Source organism: Prionailurus viverrinus, chromosome B4, assembly GCF_022837055.1.
Source record: "Prionailurus viverrinus isolate Anna chromosome B4, UM_Priviv_1.0, whole genome shotgun sequence".
Taxonomy (NCBI): Eukaryota; Metazoa; Chordata; class Mammalia; order Carnivora; family Felidae; genus Prionailurus; species Prionailurus viverrinus.
Genome location: NC_062567.1, coordinates 14173025 through 14193597, shown reverse-complemented (window position 1 = coordinate 14193597; position 20573 = coordinate 14173025). Strand labels below are relative to the sequence as shown.

Sequence of the window (20573 nt, the reverse complement as noted above, 5' to 3'; positions counted from 1 at the left end):
AGACTGGTAGTCACTTGGCTGCAAGTTTTAGTTGCGCCGAGAAGACAGGACCAGCGAGATGGGCCCACTGGTGTGGACGTACATCAGGCTGGGGCTGTCCATGTTAACCCGAAAATCCAGGTTTTCATCTTTTCCTGGAGTGCTGAGGTCTTCTATTATAAAAGTAACCATCATTTATTAAGAAAAAGAAAAAGAAAAAGAAAAACAACAACACACTTCACAGTTCAGCCTCTGACACTTCATGGATGATTTTAGAATTCCTCCATGTAGCAAAATGCTTGCATCCGTGTCACGATGTACCCATCATTATGCTGGACATGGTGATGCTGGGAAGTAGGATTCCAAAAGACAGCACAGCAGTAGGCTGTGCCAAGTGGTGTGTGTGAGAAGAAAGGACTGAATGGCAATCGTGTGTGTGTGTGTGTGTGTGTGTGTGTGTATGTGTGTGTGTGTGTGTCGGGGGCGGGGGGAATGTCTTTAAAAAATAATGCTTTCAAGCTACAAAATGTGTGAAAGGAGACAGACTTTGGAGTGAAGGGCACTTGGGAATACCCTGGTTTCCAGTCAGGGGACAAGGAGCATCACTGTGTGGCACCTTGGCGGGCCGGTGGCAAAGGCTCTACGCACGGCCACCGCCCTGTTATCCAACAGGTGAGATGCTGCGACCTGACTATGGGAGAAGGCAAGAACATCGGGAGAGGATTTATATATGACAATAGGAAAAACTCACAGTAAACCGCCAAAACAAGCCTGCAGTTTTCCACTGGTCTTGTTCATCTGCAGAGTTTGCACCTAGTGGATCAGAAGTTTAAATACTGACTAAATTAAAAATTGAATCATTTTTTTTTTAGTACAAGCTATTGTATCTGGATATCATCAATCAGAATCTAATCATGGTTTTAATATGCTTGATATAAGTTAAATTTCTGGAAAAAAGAAAAGAGACAAAGACAGACAGAATAAGCATGCACAATACAGGTGCATTATATGGAGTTGTCAGTGTTTTGACATCTTGGAAGGTTTAAACAAATTCCCTTGGTGGTAGATATTATTCCATCAAAAAGGATAAGTACTGTAATAGCGCTTGAACAGGTCACTCCCTGAATTTAGTCAGTTTGAAATGCATGGACTCCATGAGCTTGTTTGATAGGTTCTTTTCTTGGGACAGAAACGACTGCGTTTAATAAAACCGTGGGACTTAATGCTAATGATGCCAGTGGCAGGATAAACACAGCTTATGTCAATGTAAACTTACCGATCTCTGCTTCTGCTTAGCTACAGCAGCGTGGAAAAGAAACAAAGAATAACAGAGCATGCACGTTATTGGCTTATCAAAAGACGCAGACAATCAACAGGACGAGAAGTGTGGCGCAGTGCGGTTGAGCAGTTGAGCAGACGGGAGCTTGGAAGTTAATGTTACCTTCTTAAAGAAGGGCATTCTTTTCTCTTTGGAGTGGGGTGACGTTACACTGTTTGCACTGGGTTTAGGGGAGCGGTGGTTTGCTGGAATATCATTTTCTTCTGCATCTAAGCCAGTAGCATCTATGTCTATAGCTATATACAGACAAACAATTCAAAAATCATCAGGTAGACAGGAGAGGAAAAACAGGTTATAAAAAAAAAATAAAATGAAAGCAAATAAAACTAACCATAGTAAAAGATCTATCACGAGTGCTCAGCACAGTAAACAAAAGTAAAAATTCAAGGTAAAGCACGTTAAGAATGCCATGTAATCAAATCGAACAACACCGAAAGATCCCCTTCGTGATAGGTTTGCTTGAACAAAGTTACGCTAGATCTCTCGGATAGTATTTCCGGAGAAACATTTTTAAGGTATAGCTTCAAACAGAACACTGACATTTTTCCACATCAACCGTATATAAGTATGGTACAGAACATTTGGCTTCACGTCTCCCGATACCTTAACTCAGCTTTTAGATAATGAGCAACTACTCTTGGAAACCTTTATCACGGTGTGCCCCAGGCTTCTGAGTTTTGCTTGATTTTGTGGGAAAATAAGGGCAACGTGAAAAGCTTCGCTAAAAATGCAACAGGAATTTGAGCGAACGTGAGAATAGAAAATCCTAAATTCAGGCAACGCAAAGAAAGGAGTCGTACACGAGGCAAATGATTCAGGGAGTGTTCCAGGAAGGACAGCATTAAAACTATTTCAAGATGGTTGTATCCCCCTCATTAGTTACTAATTAGAAAGCACTGGACCCCACGATCTCCAGATGACATGATTCTAATGACATAAGGGGACTTCCAGGGATTTGTGTAAAGCCACTGGATCTAATAAGAGAGGCAGAGAGGAAGGACACAAAGACCCAAGAGAATGTGGCACCGGTCTCCTTGTCTGGAGAGCGAGAGGTTTAGGTTTGTGGTTCAACCTGATTTCACGTTTAAAACCTTCCGCCTTGAAAACTGGAGCACTTAAAGATTAAGCGTTAAGTGAAAAATGATCCATAATCTCACTTTGAACTTTATAAAATGCTTCCACGTGCCATTACTACAGAATTTTCTCCACTGCACAATCAGGGCTGGAAAGTATTTGGAAGATCGCTTTCAACCCTCTTATTTTTAAGGCTGAGATGATAAACTCTTAAAGAGTTTCAGGGACTTGTTCTTGGCAAAAAACTCAGCAGGGCCAGGTCTCGGAACCCAGGTTTGCCTCTGCGAGCCCCTGCCCTGTCCCTGCACCCCGCTGCCTCTCCAGGTGAGCCCTCTCTCCACCAGGTACCCTTCCTTCTCCAGTCCCCTGTGCTTTCCGAGAGGGCTTGCATCCTCACTGTCAGGATTCAGGAAGGTACCACAGAGGTGAGCTCAGGAGAAAATCAGTCTATGCTTTAGTCGAGATCATGGAAAGGAATAGGAGAAAATCTACTCCGTCTAACAAAAACCCACAGTATCTTCAGAGATATCTTCACTGCCATCTGGGCACGACAGTTCGGTGCTGCAAAGCCCCTACCATTCCTTCACACGAGGAACACATCGGGTTCACGCAACAGCAGCCGCTGCTGACCGTTTCGACGGGGGCAGGTCACCCGGCAGCCGTCACATCACTCTTCAATTCTGAAGCGATTACGGATATTAGGTGACTCAGCCTTTTGAAAACTAAATGAAACCCTCGTTTAACTGTTCCTTTGATTCATCGGATTAGGTCTAGGTCGGAGGCAGGCGATGAAGGAACTCCCTGGCACTGTTTGCATGATATTGCACACATCAACTACTGCTTGCGGAAACAGCAGGTGGGATTCTCTCTCTCCAGTGAAGGTAATAACAGGCTGAGTTAATTCCAAATATTTAGTTAGACCTCCCTGGTAATGAAGTCTTTCTTTGTGCAGCATCCATGCATACTGAGGCGCTAAAAGGTTCAGCATGTAGTGTTTGATGGGAACACTACAAAATGTGCCCACGGGGTTGAATGGATGCTTTTGTACAACCCTGTAAGGTTTTCCTTGTATCCCCACTTAGGAAGCAGGTTGTTAGTGTCTTCCTGGATACGATGGAGAGGATTGGGGTCGGTTTTTCACCATTTCTAATACCTCTCTTAACCAACGTCAGATCATTTTCCCTTCTGGTGGCACGTGCCCATATACTTTTACCTTCCTCATCTTTTCTTGGGCTTATAAAGGCGACCTTCTGGGGAGAGTACTTCCTGAGAGCCTTTCTGAAATCGAGGATACCTACTGGCATGTGAGAACTGACAGGACCCTGGGATTGCAAAGTTCATGAATTAGATTTTATGATTTGGCCATTGAATCTAGTCTGCTCTGATCAGTGCATGGGCTTTTTTTTTTTTAATCCTTGAAATGGTTTTTTTTTTTTTTTTTTTTTTGAGAGAGAGAGAGAGAGCATGCATAAGTAGGGGAAGGGCAGAGAGAGAGAGGGGGGGGGACAGAAGATCTGAAGTGGATTCCATGCTGACAGCAGAGAGCCCGACGTGGGGCTCTAACTCAAGAACCAGGAGATCATGACTTGAGCTGAAGTCGGATGCTTACCTGAGCCACCCAGGTACCCCAGTGGATGGATTCTTTTTTTTAATTTTATAGTAGGAGTGGATATGCATAAAAAGTTCAGCTGTGATACTGCCCAGATGTTTGGCGACCCACGCATAGCCTCAAAACCCGAGTCAGGTTTGAAATTTACCTGTATTTGGACACAAGGGCTCAAAATCCCCAAATGAGAACTTTCCAACTGATTAGTTCTGACTTATGGTTAACTTAAATTTAAAAGCCATCAGGGTTCACTCTGAAGCGCAGAGAATTCTAAAACATTCGGCCAGAGTTCCATACACTTTATTAGACTCAGATGGTTACCCCTTTTCTGTTTTATACTTGTGTCTGCAGACCTTAGCAAACATTAGTATTTACGTGGGAAAAACTACTTCCATAAATATGAAAATAGTTTCTTTTATTGGTCCTCACTAGAATGATTCCTTTTTTTTTTTTTTCTGGTAGAGAGCCTCGGAAACATTTTTTGAAATCTAAATTGTAAACTTCACCTTAAGACCCCTGGGTCAGGTGGAGTGGCGTCCTGGGGGGACCAGTGTGGGCATATGCGTGTAAGTGTAGGGGGGTGTGTGATCCGTAACTGACTACCACCCAGTCACTCAGATATGAAGTGGAAATTCTTCCTTTTCCAAATCCTTGAGAACCTCCAAGAATATTTACTTTAGGCAAATGCTTATATTCCTTGGTCTAGCGATGGGTGAGGTGAATTGTAGACAGGGCCTCTGGGAAATAAAGATAAAAGCTACCTTTGCAGGCCAATCCACACTGGATGAATTAGGCAGTCTACCCTGCAGGTGGGGTGGGGAAACATCTCTGCAAAAGTTCTCCGAGGGTTTCCTTCAGAGAAGTTGAAATATGAAAATTATAGCAGGTTCCTGTTATAAATTTTGTGGTTGGCAAATGTCTCCAGTCTTTTCAGTCCCAAGTGTTTTCTATTCTTGCTATTCGGGAAAAGGTATTGCAAAGCCCTGCATCTGTAGAAAACCTGTGTCAAGTTTTAAATCATCTTGACCTTGCTGTAGTAACTTGAACTTTTGTTTTAGTGATGACGGACACTTGCCTGCAAAAATGAAATGTTATTTTACAAACACACTAACTCACTCTTCAAAATGCACGTGGCCTGCTCTCACATCGCCAAAACCATTAGAAGGCCACAGCCCAGTTTATGGAAATGGAAGAATCTTCTGGTCTACAGGAGTGGCGTGGACTTCTGGGCACGGGGCTGCAGTTCTTTCACAATATGATGTGACATTTCCCCATTTCAGGAGCCTAGTGGCAGTCCTCTGGAGCCTCTGAGACAGTCTTTAAGATATATATGAAGGGTACAGCTTGATATCATAATCTCGGTAACTTTACATATTTGAGAAGGTGTGGAGATCAGCCTCCTTTCCCCTGTGCGTTCAGTAAGTAGCTACCCTCCACTGATGAAGGGAAGGCATGAGCCTTACCTAACATCTAAAAGGGCTTCAATTTTCATTCCAAACGTACGATCTTACTTACTTTCGGGCAACTCAGAATTACTGCAAGCTGTACGTACATGGTTTTTGAAATCAATATGCATCCTAAAATGATTTCTTATTGTGCTCAGATTTTGCACTTAAAGAAGTTGTGTCATTTTTATTAAGAAGCCTTTGGTGTCTAAAAGCCACCGACATGCAGCAACGAGGCCTGATCAGGAGTCCGAGGGGAATCCTGTTCTTCAGACACACCAGTTAGAGGGCACCTACTTCCCTACCTTCTCCGCGGATGTATACGCTTCCCTCTTCCAGCTTCCTTGGAATCACACGAGGAATCATTTCACTCAAATGCTCTGCTGGTAACTCCCTGGAGTCCTCCTCTGAGTCCCAGTTGCCTCTCTTAGCAAACTAAGATTCTGATAATCCTGGGCTTTCTGCAGTTCCACCAACTGGCCTCCTAATTATACAGAACCCCAAGTTCTACAGAGAATGGTAGAGTTGCCAGATTTATTTTTTTTAATGTATATTTCTTTTTAGAGAGAGCGAGAGTGAGCAGGGGAGGGGCAGAGAGAAGGAGAGAGAGAATCCCAAGCAAGCAGGTTCTGCGTTGTCAGCACGGAGCCCAATGTGGGGCTTGATCCCACGAACCATGAGACTGACCTGAGCCAAAAGCAAGAGTCGTACGCTCAACTGACTGAGCTACCCAGGCGCCCCCAGAGTTGCCAGGTTTACTAAAGAAAAATACAGTCCACTTTGAATTTCAGATAAACAATTTTTTTTTACTGTAAGTATTTCTCATACAATACTTACTTATACTAAAAAAATTATTCAATCTTTATCTGAATTCAAATTTAATGTGGTGTGCTTCTCCACTGCTTTGGAAAGAAAACAGTAGTTACTCTTCCTATGGGTGTTTCTGTCTTTTTCAATATTTCTACGTATCTCTTAAATCTTCCAAAGAGCCTTTTGGGTAAAGCTCGTGTCAGGCCAATCACTCCATCATTTTATTCTCCTTTCCTTGCCTTTCCAAAGCATTTATCCTTCTTTTCTTTTTATTTACCAGTGAGGCCAACGCACATTACACCGGGTCTGATGGTGGGTATTCACCCATTTACTGCCCAGGACGACGTGCTGGGCACCATGTGAAGTACGCAGGGATAAAAAAGTTAAATACACTCATCACTTTGGTCATCCAAGCAGCTTACAGCGAACACATTGACATACTTCCTTTTTTCCAAGCCCTGCCAAAATTTCCCCATATTGTTTCTTACCCCATGTGAGCATTCTTATGTCCGATCAATTTGAACCTTTCTAGGGTTCAGGCGGTGATTCTGGGTATGTAAATTCACACAGCTAGGTCAGACTGGGGAAAGCATGAAATGCAGCATGTACCGTTTCGCACTTATTACCTACTTACCGGACGATGGAGGTGTAGATTTTCTGGAACTAGGTACTATGTCACCCAAACTGGATGATGAATTTCCTCCTGATTTACTGAAGTAAAGCAAAAATTTATGTTACACCTGACGCTTATTTCAGACATTAGAACATTTCTACTGCTCAATAAACATGGTTAGTCATTGTCTTTTTATTGAACTTTAAACTTGTCTTTCCTACAAGGAGGCAAATAATAATTTCCCAGCGGAGATTCCTGGAGTACTTGAAACAGCCATGTAATAGTCTCTGTTTCAAATTCAAGGTTTAATTTTAAAAGGCCCTGAGAGAATGGAAGAGAACTAGGGTAATATCTGCAGCCCTCACACTCTCCACCAGCATCACAGAGCGATAACAGCAGATGCCCTTTGCTTTTTATGTTAGCGACCTTCTGAAGAAATGCACAGAACCTTAAAGTTAACACCAAAACTTATGACTTCCTTCTTGTGTGGTTCCTGCTTCTCTGTCTTAGCTGGGTTACTTTCAGTGTATTAAGATTGAAAGTAGGCAAGCTTTCGTGAGCAACCTACAAAAGAAAAACACAGCAATACTCAACTCGCTAACCTTTAAAAGATCCACAACGGAGCATGACACACACAAGTGTTCCATGACTTAACCCTCTGATAGTAGTTAGTATTCGGAACATGTCTCAAGCCTGGCTACCACGGAGGATTCAACTTGGGGATTTTAGGCACAAACTGAAGAGCGTGTACTTCAGAACCACCAAATTCTAAAATCCGAAACAAGACACGCCAGCGTCTTGGCAACTTTACGGAATAAAGTTATCGGAATCAGAGCGTTTATGTTTTTTCACCGGCATACCAGCATGCTAAATGCCCTACTACCAAATGGCCCCTTAGGAAGAAGACGGACAGGAATATCGTACAAGAGTGACAGGCAGTTTTGGCAAAGCGATCTTAGTGCCTAACGTTTATTATCAGAGCCAATCGTGGGTGTACTTGAAAGAATTTGCTACAGTGTCTATGCACCAAAGGGCAATGTTTAAGTTACACAAACATTAAGATAAAAATATAAATTCCACTAAAATACCAGTAACCAGGCTCAACCGTATTGCTGCTATTCTGGCATTCTGATGCATAACATAGACAAACGTCAAAAACTTTAAGTAGCTAGCAGGAGGCCTCTGTATCTTTTTTCCGATTCTTAAGAGGTACTCCAGTACAGTTAATACGAATACCAGACTGCATATAAAATTAATAAAAAGTGGTATTTATAAAAGCTGTAAGAATACCCATTACCAGGACCAAAACATTTTCTTCCAAAAGTTTTGTGTTTGTTTGGTTTTGCTTTTCCTTTTTCTAAGGTACTGAGTCTAATTTCAGTTCAAGCATGGGTCTGTTTTACATTCTCTTTGAATTTTAATAAAAGTCAAAGTATTATTTGAATTGTGTAAAATTTCGACAACCACTGCAAATAGTCAAAATGTTCAAAATGCAAATTTGCCCTTAACTTTTAATTCCAGACAAATGCCACATTCTTGAGCTCTGCCCCCATTTACCACTTTTGATGTCGGTTGATTTTTATAATTTAAAAAACATCAGGCTTTTTACATACTGCTGAATGCTGGCTATGTCCTCAGAATCGAACCGTATTTCGGATGTTAGAAGACAAACGTAAGACCTCTGAGAGTAAAAACACCTTCACACACTGAGGCAAAAACTTAGGTAACCGGGACAAAATAAAATCAAGAAAATCAAAAGAAAAGATCCAGAGGTCTAGGAAAGGTCACCCAGCTCCCTAGAATAAGTTATGAGGCGTTACTCCCCAAATACAGATAGTTTATATGGTCCTTTAAGGGAAAAAATGCAAAAGCAATACGATCTAATATAGTAAGTGACAACGGGCCCTTGCCACGTGACGTGCGGCATGGCATGGTCGTCCGTCTGCGGTCTGGCTACAGTCAGACGGATCGAGCTCTCATCCTCATTCGACCACTCACAAGCTGTGCAAGCTTGGTCAAGTTCCCTAGCTTCTTTGCCTGTCGCCTCATCCGTGAAGTGGAAACGCTCATACTTCTTGTGCCCACAGGTTCTTATAAAGCTGAGCTGATGACCGACATCAGACCAGGGATGCCCGCTTGGGAGGCAGAGGAAACCGCGCTTCCTTAACAACGTTGGCCAAAGCTTCTCCCTTCCTACTCCTTGGGAAGTATTCTCAGTTTGTACGTGAATAAGCAGAGAAAGATATACAAGTCTATCTCTGTAAAAACCCATCCCAAATTTCCTACAATACATTCTACAAAACACGATTCCAAAGACATGCACCAAGAAGCGTTCAAGATAATTTTAGTCGACACCTGAAAAATATCCCCCTCCCACTATCCAGATTCATAGGCTGAACAGATTAAAGGCTGGGAACAGCTTTAAGGTAATTTGCTATTACCAAGTACTGTCCTAAACTTGTCTGACCAGGTAAATGCTTGAAAATACTGAATTATCCTCAACAAACAAAATCAAAACAATCCCCTATCTGAGATCACTTCAAACCTCAACAAACTATATCCCACCAAAGTCAAAACAGCAATATACATACCCTATGAAAAGAAAACTTTTTCACATTATAAGATTTTACTAGTTAGTACTGAGAGACTACGATCAATACAGAGATTAGAAAAATAACAATTTTTCCAGGAGAACGCTGGAAATTTTATGAATAGGATCCGATCTCTAACACCCTACAAGTAAAATGTGCGTGCACTGTTGATCTGCGTGCATCCACTTTTATAGGACTAAATGCATCTCACAATCTGAGAGCCCCCAGTAGCCCAGGGATTAATAACAGCCAAATAAGGGGGCAGAGGTTTCAAATAAGGGAGGAATCCACCTGAACCCAAACAGCCTGACAGTTACAAAATTCCCATTACAAAAGAGGGACGTTTCAAACCAAAAAAAAGATCTTCTAGATGACTTATTTGCAGATACTTGGGGGAAGAAAATCTTGCCTGTGCTAAAATATTACCATTGGCAAAGGATCTTCCAGCATTAGAGAAACAAAATATAACCAAGAAAATAGAAACCTAGCAATTCACATTAATGAAAAGGTGTGCCCCAATCACATCCCTTCCCACAAGGAGAAGCAGAAGAATCAGGCCGTGTTCTCGGACTCGTCTGCATAGGGTTCAATTTCAAATTCACTCCATGTCTGAGTAGCTCCTCCAGTGATTCTTTTAATGAGGGGCACACAACCTCAAGAATCCTAAGAAGGATTATTCAGCCCCAGCTTATTACATAACTCATTTAATTGCTATCTGCAAAGGCAGCGTTAACTGGTTTCATATTGAGTTTCCCTTTACGTGCTTAGCGATGGGTAGAACTGAAAATTGAGTTTCCTAAGTGAAAATGAAGTAACAGGTCACAAGACCTGCTCTTCGCCAGTGAAGTCTAAGACCATCATCTCTAAAACACCTTCCTGCCATGCCAGGCAGCTACCACGGACGCTCGGATTAGTCATGAAGGCTGCTCAGTGTCCCAGTGTTTTCGGTAAGAGATTAGGACTTGAGAATTTCCTCTGCACTGAAGCCCACATTTAATACTCCATGCCTTTATGATTAACGACAACAATTAATTTGATTCTCTCCCAAGTAAGATGACAATCAGATGCTGGGATGAAGGCTTTAAAATGCAGGATTTGTGATTCTATCAATAAACCATATCACCAGCCTGCTTTTCAACACATAATAAAGACTGTGGAACACAGAAAACAAGAGGACATAAATGATGACACAGTCTGGACGTTTACAAAGACACTTGATGTTTTTCTCATACCTGGAGTAGAATTTCCCTTGCTTGGCTCTCTGTTCATGCTGTAGTCTCATATTTTCTAGTTTGACTGGGCTTGGAATGAATCCGATTTCACAGCCTTCTTTAACCAATCGCCCTATCCACCAGTCATTGTTAAATTTCTAAACGCAAAATCAAATTTGTTACGATCAGTGCACAGAAGTTCATGTACTCAGATTGTTTTTCTTCTACATGAACTATTTTCAGTGGAGAGAAATATTATGGCGAATACAGTTAACTATGCCTCAACATCACAACTGGAGAAAGCCTAAGGCTTTCATGGGTTGAACAGGTAAGACTGAAGTATGGCCAGTGAGCTCAGCAATTCACCATAGGATTTACCCCTCATTCTCTTTCCTGGTACTATGTGAGATTAGCCTGAACTTCGGTGCGGCCTCTGCAGGCCCCTGGTTCAAATATTCACAATTCTTCCCATTAAGAACCAGGGAGTGCTACAGAGTTCTCTTCTGTAATCAGATTGCTTACAAATATTAAGAGTCAGAGATAAATACTGAAATCTACCTGAAATATTTTGTTCCGGGGCCAAATTTCCCTTTACGCAAACAGGTTTATAGTTACAATGGTATGGTGTTCACAGATGATTTCTCCATTTACGTGGATGTTGACAATTTCTCTCTTGCAGATAGAATGTTTATCCTACATCTTTATGATTTGTTTTTAATCCTCTCAATGGAATAGTACTTTGCCAGTCTATTCTTGAACATTTCAAAGAAGACTGGCCACTCTGTTTTTCTTTTCCTTCCATGGTAGAGAAGAGATCTGTCTTTAAGCATCAGCCATCAGAACGGGACCCTGGATTAACCTAACTTCTGCCTGTGAAGTCAGATTGTAGGCACGCCACCATTTCTGACAGCTTTTATGGTCTTTCCTTTCCAGCCAGTATTTCGTATCTCTTTCTAAAAAGTTAACGAAATGGTAGGTTCTCAATTCTCCAGGCTTTTTTTTTTTTTCTTACACATATAAAAACATTTCTGAATCGAGGGTGTACCTCTCTACACCTCTTTACTCCACAGAGTTTTGGAGTATGGATTTATTTTTTCTTTAATAAATTTTTTTTATTAGAGTCTTGACTAGGCTTTTTTATTTATTTAAAAAAAATTTTTTTAACGTTTATTTATTTTTGAGACAGAGAGAGACAGAGAATGAACGGGGGAGGGGCAGAGAGAGAGGGAGACACAGAACCGGAAGCAGGCTCCAGGCTCTGAGCCATCAGCCCAGAGCCCGACGCAGGGCTCGAACTCACGGTCCGTGAGATCGTGACCTGAGCTGAAGTCGGACGCTCAACCGACTGAGCCACCCAGGCGCCCCATTGACTAGGCTTTTTGAATTGGGAGTCCTCACCTCCTTTACTTTAGTGAGCAGCTAAATTTACACACATTCTTCCTGACACATCATCCCTTAGATGGAAGTCTGTTCCAATGGTCACTCCTGCAGGTCCGGGGAAACCTCATGCTCACACACTGAGAACATCATTGAGGCGGAATTTCTGGTCGCTTAATGCCATGTTCTGCACAGCTGGCATTTGGTAAATATTGACTCAAAATAAGCCTTAATTAAGGGTGAATTATTCCAATGTACAGGCAGGAGTCATTGTTAAGTGGCAGGTGGAGACCTCCGGCATGGAGGAAAAGGGAGCGTCTGGCTATCTGCTTCTTGCATCAATGGCTCCAATTCCCACGATTCTCCCTCCGCTTCAGACATTTACTCCCGAAAGGAGGATCAGGGCACCAGTGGTCTGCCTTCAGACATTGTCAGCAGAGAGGAGAGATCATGAATTCTAGGTATTATTATTAACTCTCCCCCAGATGGTTAAACTTGAGACATGAGAGGGACTCGACATGCAGCCAAGGTTAAAAATTAAAAGAAAAGTACAGGTTAAGCATAAAAAAAGGATCATCTACTCCAGTAATTCCCAATTTCTGGGTCACAGAGCCCAGGGGAGCCCTGAGGTTAACTGCAAGAGGCCTGTGACTTCTTTCTTCTTTAAAAAGGTTATATTTATATTAGAAAAGGTTGAGAGGCGCTGAATTTGTGCATGTTATGCAAGTGGAGCTCTACGCAATGCTATTTCATGGCAATAAGAAATAAGAAATGATGTTTCAAGGTGAAAACATCAGGTGGGTAGAAATTCAAATTATTTTCCTTACTTCCTTAACATGCAGAAAATCTTTTGCTTCGAAGGAGATGGCCATGCCTGGCACTGGAACATCATCTTCGTGGGCTGCACTATAGCTGACATTTGTCCGAACAGCAAATGCAACGGGCTTTGTCTAAGGAGGGAAAAGAAAGGGAGAGAAAAGTAAAAAAACAAAAAACCCCCAAAAAACCCGAAAAACCAAAACCAAAAACACAACAGTGTTCCTCCCTTTCCCCTCCAACATCCAAACAGACACCGAATATCTACTGTCATTTCTTTTAAAAGTTTTTATTTATTTTTTTAGAGAGAGAGAGAATCCCAAGCAGGCTCTGACTGTCAGCACTGAGCCTGATGTGGGGCTCAATCCCACAAACCGTGAGGTCAGGACCCGAGCCGAAATCAAGAATCAGAAGCTCAACCAACTGAGCCACCCAGGGGCCCCTCTACTGTCATCGTTGCTGGTTTTCCACCTCGGTTGTTTATCACAAAACAGCTTATTAGTATTCACAACATGTAAAATCTTTCCGCTCTCAGCCACATACCACCCATTTCCAAACTAGAAAAAGGCCACCGTTCTCTTGGAACGCACAAGAGATAAAGTGGCCCTTCTCTGCTTTCAGTGAAAAAGACTTAGCAACCACCACTCCTACCCCAAACAGCTACTTTAATTAATTAATAACATAGTTGTAGGAAGGACAGTGTTTTGGGTGAAAAAAGAACCAGAGAATATATCTTCTTGAAGGCTGCAGGGAATTATGAAAATCAATGACATTTAATTCTATTATTTTTCCTCCTTGAGTTGGGTCAGCCATTAAAGATGGTAACCTTTGTTATTTGATGCTTTGAAAATTTACAGGTAAGTATTTGCCCTCTAGTTAGGCAATTCTTGTTTACCCGCAAGGTGGAAAAATAGGTAAGCTCAGAAATGGTGAAAAGTGGTACTGTCTTTTTTTAAAAAATTATTTATTTGGGGGCACCTGGGTGGCTTAGTTAAGCGTCTGACTCTTGGTTTCGGCTCAGGTCATGATCTCACTGTTTGTGACTTCAAGCCTTGCATCAGGCTCAACACTGACAGTGTGGAGCCTGCTTGGGATTTTCTCTCTCCCTCTCTCTGCCCCTCCCCCACTCCCTCTCTCTGTCTCTCTGAAAATAAATAAATTTTAAACATTTTTAAATTTATTTCTTTAAATTCAAGTTAGTTAACATATCGTATAGTATTGGTTTCAGGAGCAGAAGCCAGTGATTCATCACCTACATAAAACACCCGGTGCTTAGCCCAACAAGTGCCCTCCTAAGACAACTGATAGAATGGGAGAAGATATTTGCAAACGACGTATCTGCTAAAGGGTTAGTATCCAAAATCTGTAAAGAACTTATCAAATTCAACACCCAAAAGACAAATAACCCAGTGAAGAAATGCGCAGAATATATGAATAGACCCTTTTCCAAAGAAGATATCCAGAAGGCTAACAGACACATGAAAAGACGCTCAACATCACTCATCACCAGGCAAAGACAAATCAAAGCCACAATGAGCTACCCCCTTACACCTGTCAGAATGGCTAAAATGAACAACTCAGGAAAACAACAGATGTTGGCAAGGATATGGAGAAAGGGGAAGAATGAAAACTGGTGTGGCCACTCTGGAAAACAGTATGGAGGCTCCTCAAAGACCTAAAAATAGAACTACACTACAACCCAGCAATTGCAGTACTAGGTATTTATCCAAAGGATACAAAAATGCTGATTTGAAGGGGTACATGCACCCTAATGTTTACAAGCAGTGCTATCAACAATAGCCAAATTATGGAAAGAGCCCAAATGTCCATCGACTGATGAATGGATAGAGAAGATGTGATACACATATACAATGGAATATTGCTCGCCATCAAAAAGAATGAAATCTCATCGTTTGCAACAACATGGAAGTAACTAGAATGTAATACGCGAAGCAAAATAAGTCGGTCAGAGAAAGACAAAAGTGGTATTGTCTTAAGTGGCATTGTGTTTCTTTATGTTATGGGCCAGGGGACTTTTGCTGAGCCGTTTCTCGCTTCTGAAGGAGCTCTTCTTTGACTCTGCTTGTCAGGAGGGAAAGGAGGGATTTGGAATAGAGAGTCCATCTTTACTTCCAAAGTTAATTTGTTCGACAGAACTGTCGTCTGGGTCGAGGACTGAGCTAAAAGCCATGAAGTCACACAGATCCATCCACAATATGCAGACTGAGAAAGGCTACCACATTCTGGGCAAGAGCACAGTAGACATAAACTGGGCATGAATCTCTAGAATCTAATTCTTGTTATCCACTATGATCTTCACTGATATAAAAGGTACTCATCCTCAAATGGAAATAGAGACTGTAAAAAAAGAAACAAAAAAAAGTTGCCCGTAATTGTTTCACTGAAACACAACCATTGATAGTGATGGTGCTTCCATTTTTTCTGGAAATTTCTTTGCATACATAGATTTTACTCCCACAGCTATAATCATAAGGTATTTCATTTTTATCCAGCTATTTTCATGCAATATGCTTTTTAAATCTGCCATTTAAAATTATTCAAACCATTTACCTTTTTTTGATACTGGAGTTTATATTTTTTTCACTATGATAAATATTCTACTTCAAAAAATCTGTATGTGAAAAGCTTCTTTCTATTTAGAATTCTTTCCCTGGGACAGATTCCCAGGGGTAGCATGAGTAAGCCGTGAGTTACCAAAACCTTTTTCAATTCTTTTCCAAACTACTGTCTAAATGGGCTGCTCCATTTTAAACTGCAACCGGCACTATACAATGGTGCCCTTTAAAAGAAGATGTAGTCTTAATCAGATGTGGGTTTGCTGCCAGAAATAGGATTTTCTTTTTAATTTTTTTACTGTTTATTTATTTTTGAGAGAGAGAAAAGAATTTGAAGCAGGCTCCAGGCTCTGACCTGTCAGCATAGAACCCAACGTGGGGCTCGGACTCACAAACTGTGAGATCGTGACCTGAGCCAAAGTTGGACGCTTCACCAACCGAGCCACGTAGGTGCCCCAGAAATAGGATTTTCTTGAATACATCTTTCTATTATTCAGGAGAGTTTTGCATCATAAAAATACAGATCCAATTTTTTTTTTTTTTATGTTAGCATGATCATTTCCCTCAGGGTCTTTTTTTTTTTAATTTTATTTTTTATTTTAAGTTTATTTATTTATTTTGAGAGAAACAGAGCAAGTGGGGGAGGAACAGAGAGAGAAGGAGACAGAGGATCTGAAGCAGGCTCCTCGCTGACAGCAGAGAACCTGATGCGGGGCTCGAACCCGTGAACTGAAGTCAGACACCCAACCAACGGAGCCACCCAGGCGCCCCTCCCTGAAGGTCTTTTATTCCTTGGAGGATAGAGAGATTAGATGTGGCATCATGTTTTTTCATCATGGGAAGACATAAATTTTAAATATACAGCTCTACAGAGGATCCCATGGAAATCTCAGGTCTTCTATACGTTAACTTTCCAAAGACTGTAGGTAGTAGCAGGAAGAGCAGACACTGAAAAACAGAAAAACAAACTAAAGGCGTGGTGAAGGCCAGCATGGAGGAACAAGGGCCACAGATAATAATTTTCTGTTCTGACAGGTAAGACATCAACACAGAACATGCGTTCTTCCTTGGCTCACCTCCCGTAACCAATAATTCTAGCCCTGCATATGGAGTTGTGTATGGGAATCAGCTTTATACAACATATAGGGAGCAAAGAACAGCAGAATCCCGCCCCTTACGATACTCACTTCAGGAACTACACTTCTAAGATCAGAACGGACAACAGTGAAAGTGGAGAGGAGGAAAAAGGCTTTATCAAACTACGAGAGGTTACCTGCTAGAGACAAAGACCCCAGGATGCCAACCAAAGGGACCAAACGACAATGTCACTTTGGGTTCCCTGAACTCACTTCAGCACTAGCTCAAGCAGCGCACCTACTATGTGGAAGACGTGTTCCACATCAATTCCATTCGTATGGGTTCATTCGTATGGAATTTTAAAAGGCCTGGATTTGAATGCTGATTCTGCCATTTACCAGGTAAGCGGCCTGGGTATATTTCTTACTCTCACTGAGCAATGTTTCCTCGTGGCTGAAATAGAGTCATAATACTAACACAGCAGGGTGATTGCGAGATTTCAGAAAATGCTTATGTCACAAGTTACAGGAAATCCTGCCATTTGCAATGACACGGTTGGACCCCAAGGGCATTAAGCTAAGTTAGACCAAGGCAAATTCCTGGATCACCTCACTTATATGTGGAATCTAACCAACGCCCCCCCCCCCAAACCCCAAAACCCAACTCACAAAAAATGCACGCACAAGGCCAGGCCAGTGCTTGGAACAGAGAGAGTGCTCAATAAATGGGCTTGCTATCCACCATAATAAATGCCACACCTAAATAAATGTTTGCCCATATTCACCCGTCTTTTAAGGCCCTACACGAACTGTTCTCTCTGCGTTCTTTCAGTGTGACCCTGCTCAGACCAAACTATTTAAAACAGGTGAATACCTGTCATAGGATAGAAGCTTAATCACTCTTCTATTCAAGATGTTTTCCTCCAACGTGGATTCTTTCAGACTCTTTCGGGTGGGAAAACATGGTAAGGCTTTCCCAGATTTGTTTTGCTTACACTATCCTAGCTCTTTAATTCTGATTTTCTTTGAGAGTCCTCAGTCACGGGGGCTTTATTTTTTAACCAACGTGAAGTCCCAAGGGAACGTGTCTTAAGGAATCTTTGCATTTTTATCCCATGAAACCATTTTTAAAAATTAAACATACCCTGCTTTCAGTTGACCTCTGCATTTCTGGCCTCCTGGCGGTACGGTCCAGGCCTCAAGGACTCCTTCCTTTCATCACTTGTTCCCACTCAGACATGCACTTACGGCCCAGAAGCCTGCCTTGTTTTTATGCTTCTTCCAGTGCCACATCTCCAATCAGGACCCAGGACGTGCTTCAGCTGATCCCCACTCCACACGCACGGGATCCACTCGAACAATTTGTGGCCATAACTGATTGTCGGGCATTTACGCTTTGAGGCCAGGGGATGTTTATTCTCTCTCTCTCTCTCTCTCTCTTTCTTTTTTTTTTTGCTCCCTTCCTCAGGTTAAGGCAAAGTCCTAAAGAGGAAGAACAAATAGAAGCCAGGGAGCCCTGGCCCTACACAGGCCTCCTAGGAACACCAGGACAGAGGGGACTGTGGTGGTGGTGACAGACGGATCTAGAGCTGTCGGACATGCTGAGCCCCCACACTGCTCTGGGTCTTGAGGGAAGCAAGGCTGATCCAGGCCTCTGGACCAGAAGTTAATGGGACGCTCTGAGGAGTGGGCTTTGCCCCAGGTCATAGGTTCCCCTCAAATTGTCCTCTGGATGCTCTTGACCTCCAGAGCCTCACAGGTGTCCCTGAAAGACTTGGTCACAGCTGTCGGGCGAGGTGGAGAAGAAAGGCAGCAAACACACATATAAAGGTGGCCACAGCCCCAGGTAAGGTCCTCTCAGGACTACTGTGGAACAGTACTCAAATCCCAGGGCAGATTTAGATTTATTTTCCATTTTTATTTATTTTTAAATATAATTTATTGTCAAGTTGGCTAACATACAGTGAACACAGTATGCTCTTGGCTTCGGGAGTAGATTCCCATGGTTTATTGCTTCCATACAAGACCCAGTGCTCATCCCAACAAGCGCCCTCCTCAATGTCCATCACTTGTCCCCCCCTGCCCCCACCATCAACCCTCAGTTTGTTCTCTGTATTTAAGAGTCTCTTATGGTTTGCCTCCTTCTTTGTTTGAAACTGTATTTTTCCCCTTCCTAGATTTAGATTTAGAATCACCCTATTCCACGGAAGCTATGGGGTAAGTAAGTTGACTGGGAGACCACGTGATCCTCAATTCCACTTTCTGTTGACCTCATAAATAGCCTAAGACCTTTATTCTCAGGCCAGGGCTATTGCTGGGGTCTACTTTTGCTGTCTCCTACCAGGATTCCCAGCTAACTTGTTTGGAGGGCCCGTGAGGTGGGGACATACCTTCCCACCAGTCTCTGCTTCTCACGCGCCTGTGCCCAGGTTAACAAAGTTGATGGATTCCTCTGCCTATTTTTGTCCCTTCTGTCCGGCATGTGCTCTACAGCCTTAGGTGGTTGGTAAAGCACTCTTGTTTTGTACTTGCCATCTTGGTGCACAGAACTAAACGTTTGCTGCACTTCAGCCTGTGAAGTAAAGCTGAACAGATTCTTCAGCCAATGAGTATCACCTTGTAGAAGAGCAGAGCATTTCATCATCCAGACTATTATGCAAACATGTTTTCAAAACATTATGGCTGGGGCGCATGGGCGGCTCAGTTGGTAACGCGTCCAACTCTCGGTCTGGGCTCAGGTCACGATCTCACGGTTCAGGAGATGGGAGTCCTGTGTCAGGCTCTGTGCTGACAGCGCGGAGCCTGCTTGGGGTTCTCTGTCTCCCTCTCTCTCTGCCCCTCCCCTGCTCAGGCTCTCTGTCTCTCCCTCTCTCTCTGCCCCTCCCCTGCTCATGCTCTCTGTCTCTCCCTCTCTCTCTGCCCCTCCCCTGCTCAGGCTCTCTGTCTCTCTCTCTCTGGCTCTCAAATTAGATAAACTTTGTTAAAAAAAAAAAAAAGAACAAAACACTATGGTTATGTCATTTCACAATGGTTATTTCCAGTCTGCATTCAGATATGTTTGGAAAGGGGGACAAATAAATAATACGTATGTAAAGCAATTACAATTCTTCTCTTCCAAGTCCTTCTTCATCTTGTACTCAGCACAACTTATAATAAAATTATAAGAACTACCATCATGGGACGTCTGAATGGTGTGCTGTATATTATGCAGAGAACAGCTGGTTTTCCTGGATCAGGAAAGTGAGGCTCAAACAAGTTCTCCTAGGCCACAAATAATGGAGGTGATATTCAAACCCAGCGATCTCTTTCTAAAGCCTGGGTTCTTTCACTCAGAGGGGTACAGTGATGGCAATTTTAAAGCCTTTAAATGTCTGTGTGAAATTCTGAACACTTGAAAATTATATTTTTCACACAATGCTCAGAAATTGGCTGGGACAGAAGGTAAAAAAAAAATTAGGTCAAAGTCTGCCTTGTATAATTTAATCAATTTAATTTTTGTTAATTTTTAAATTTATTTTGGGGGGAGGGGCAGAGAGAGAGAGAGAGAGAGAGAGAGAGAGAGAGGGAGGGAGGGAGAGAGAGAATCTCAAGCTCTGACAGGACACAGCCTGACACAGGGCTGCATCCCACAACCACGGGATCATGACCTGAGCTGAAATCAAGAGCTGGATGCTGGACCAACTGAACCACCCAGGCACCCCAAGTCCATTTAAAAATTTTTTTTTGATGATTTATTTAATTTTGAAAGAGAGAGACAGAGTGTATGAGCAGGGGAGAGGCAGAGAAAAAGAGGGAGACACAGAATCCAAAGTAGGTTCCAGACTCCAAGCTGTCAGTACAGAGCCCAACATGGGGCTCAAACCCAGGAACTGGGGGATCATGACCTGAGCTGAAGTCGGACACTTAACCGACTGAGCCACCCAGGCACCCCTCCCCTAGTCCATTTTTAAAAAACAGCTAACACTGAGCAGTTCCCATGTTGGAACTACAGGCATTCACTGTAAAGGTCATGTATTTCTGCCTCTTTGCACTTGAATCATTTTGTGGTCTGACAAATCAA

At 42.5% G+C, this 20573-nt stretch overlaps 1 protein-coding gene across 4 annotated transcripts in view; it reads right to left on the bottom strand.

The window, feature by feature from the left end:
• Window positions 1–20573, bottom strand: part of CACNB2 (calcium voltage-gated channel auxiliary subunit beta 2) — a 393763-nt gene that overhangs the window by 25447 nt on the left and 347743 nt on the right. For 3 of the 4 annotated variants that reach the window (XM_047865059.1, XM_047865061.1, XM_047865060.1), the window contains 4 exons: window positions 12873–12995; window positions 10690–10826; window positions 6888–6964; window positions 1421–1554 (listed from right to left, as the gene is read on the bottom strand). In XM_047865059.1, the coding sequence (XP_047721015.1) occupies window positions 1421–1554; window positions 6888–6964; window positions 10690–10826; window positions 12873–12995 (471 nt within the window). Of the gene's footprint in view, window positions 1–730; window positions 793–1420; window positions 1555–6887; window positions 6965–10689; window positions 10827–12872; window positions 12996–20573 lie in introns of all 4 variants that reach the window. The other variant, XM_047865062.1, reaches the window with a different exon arrangement.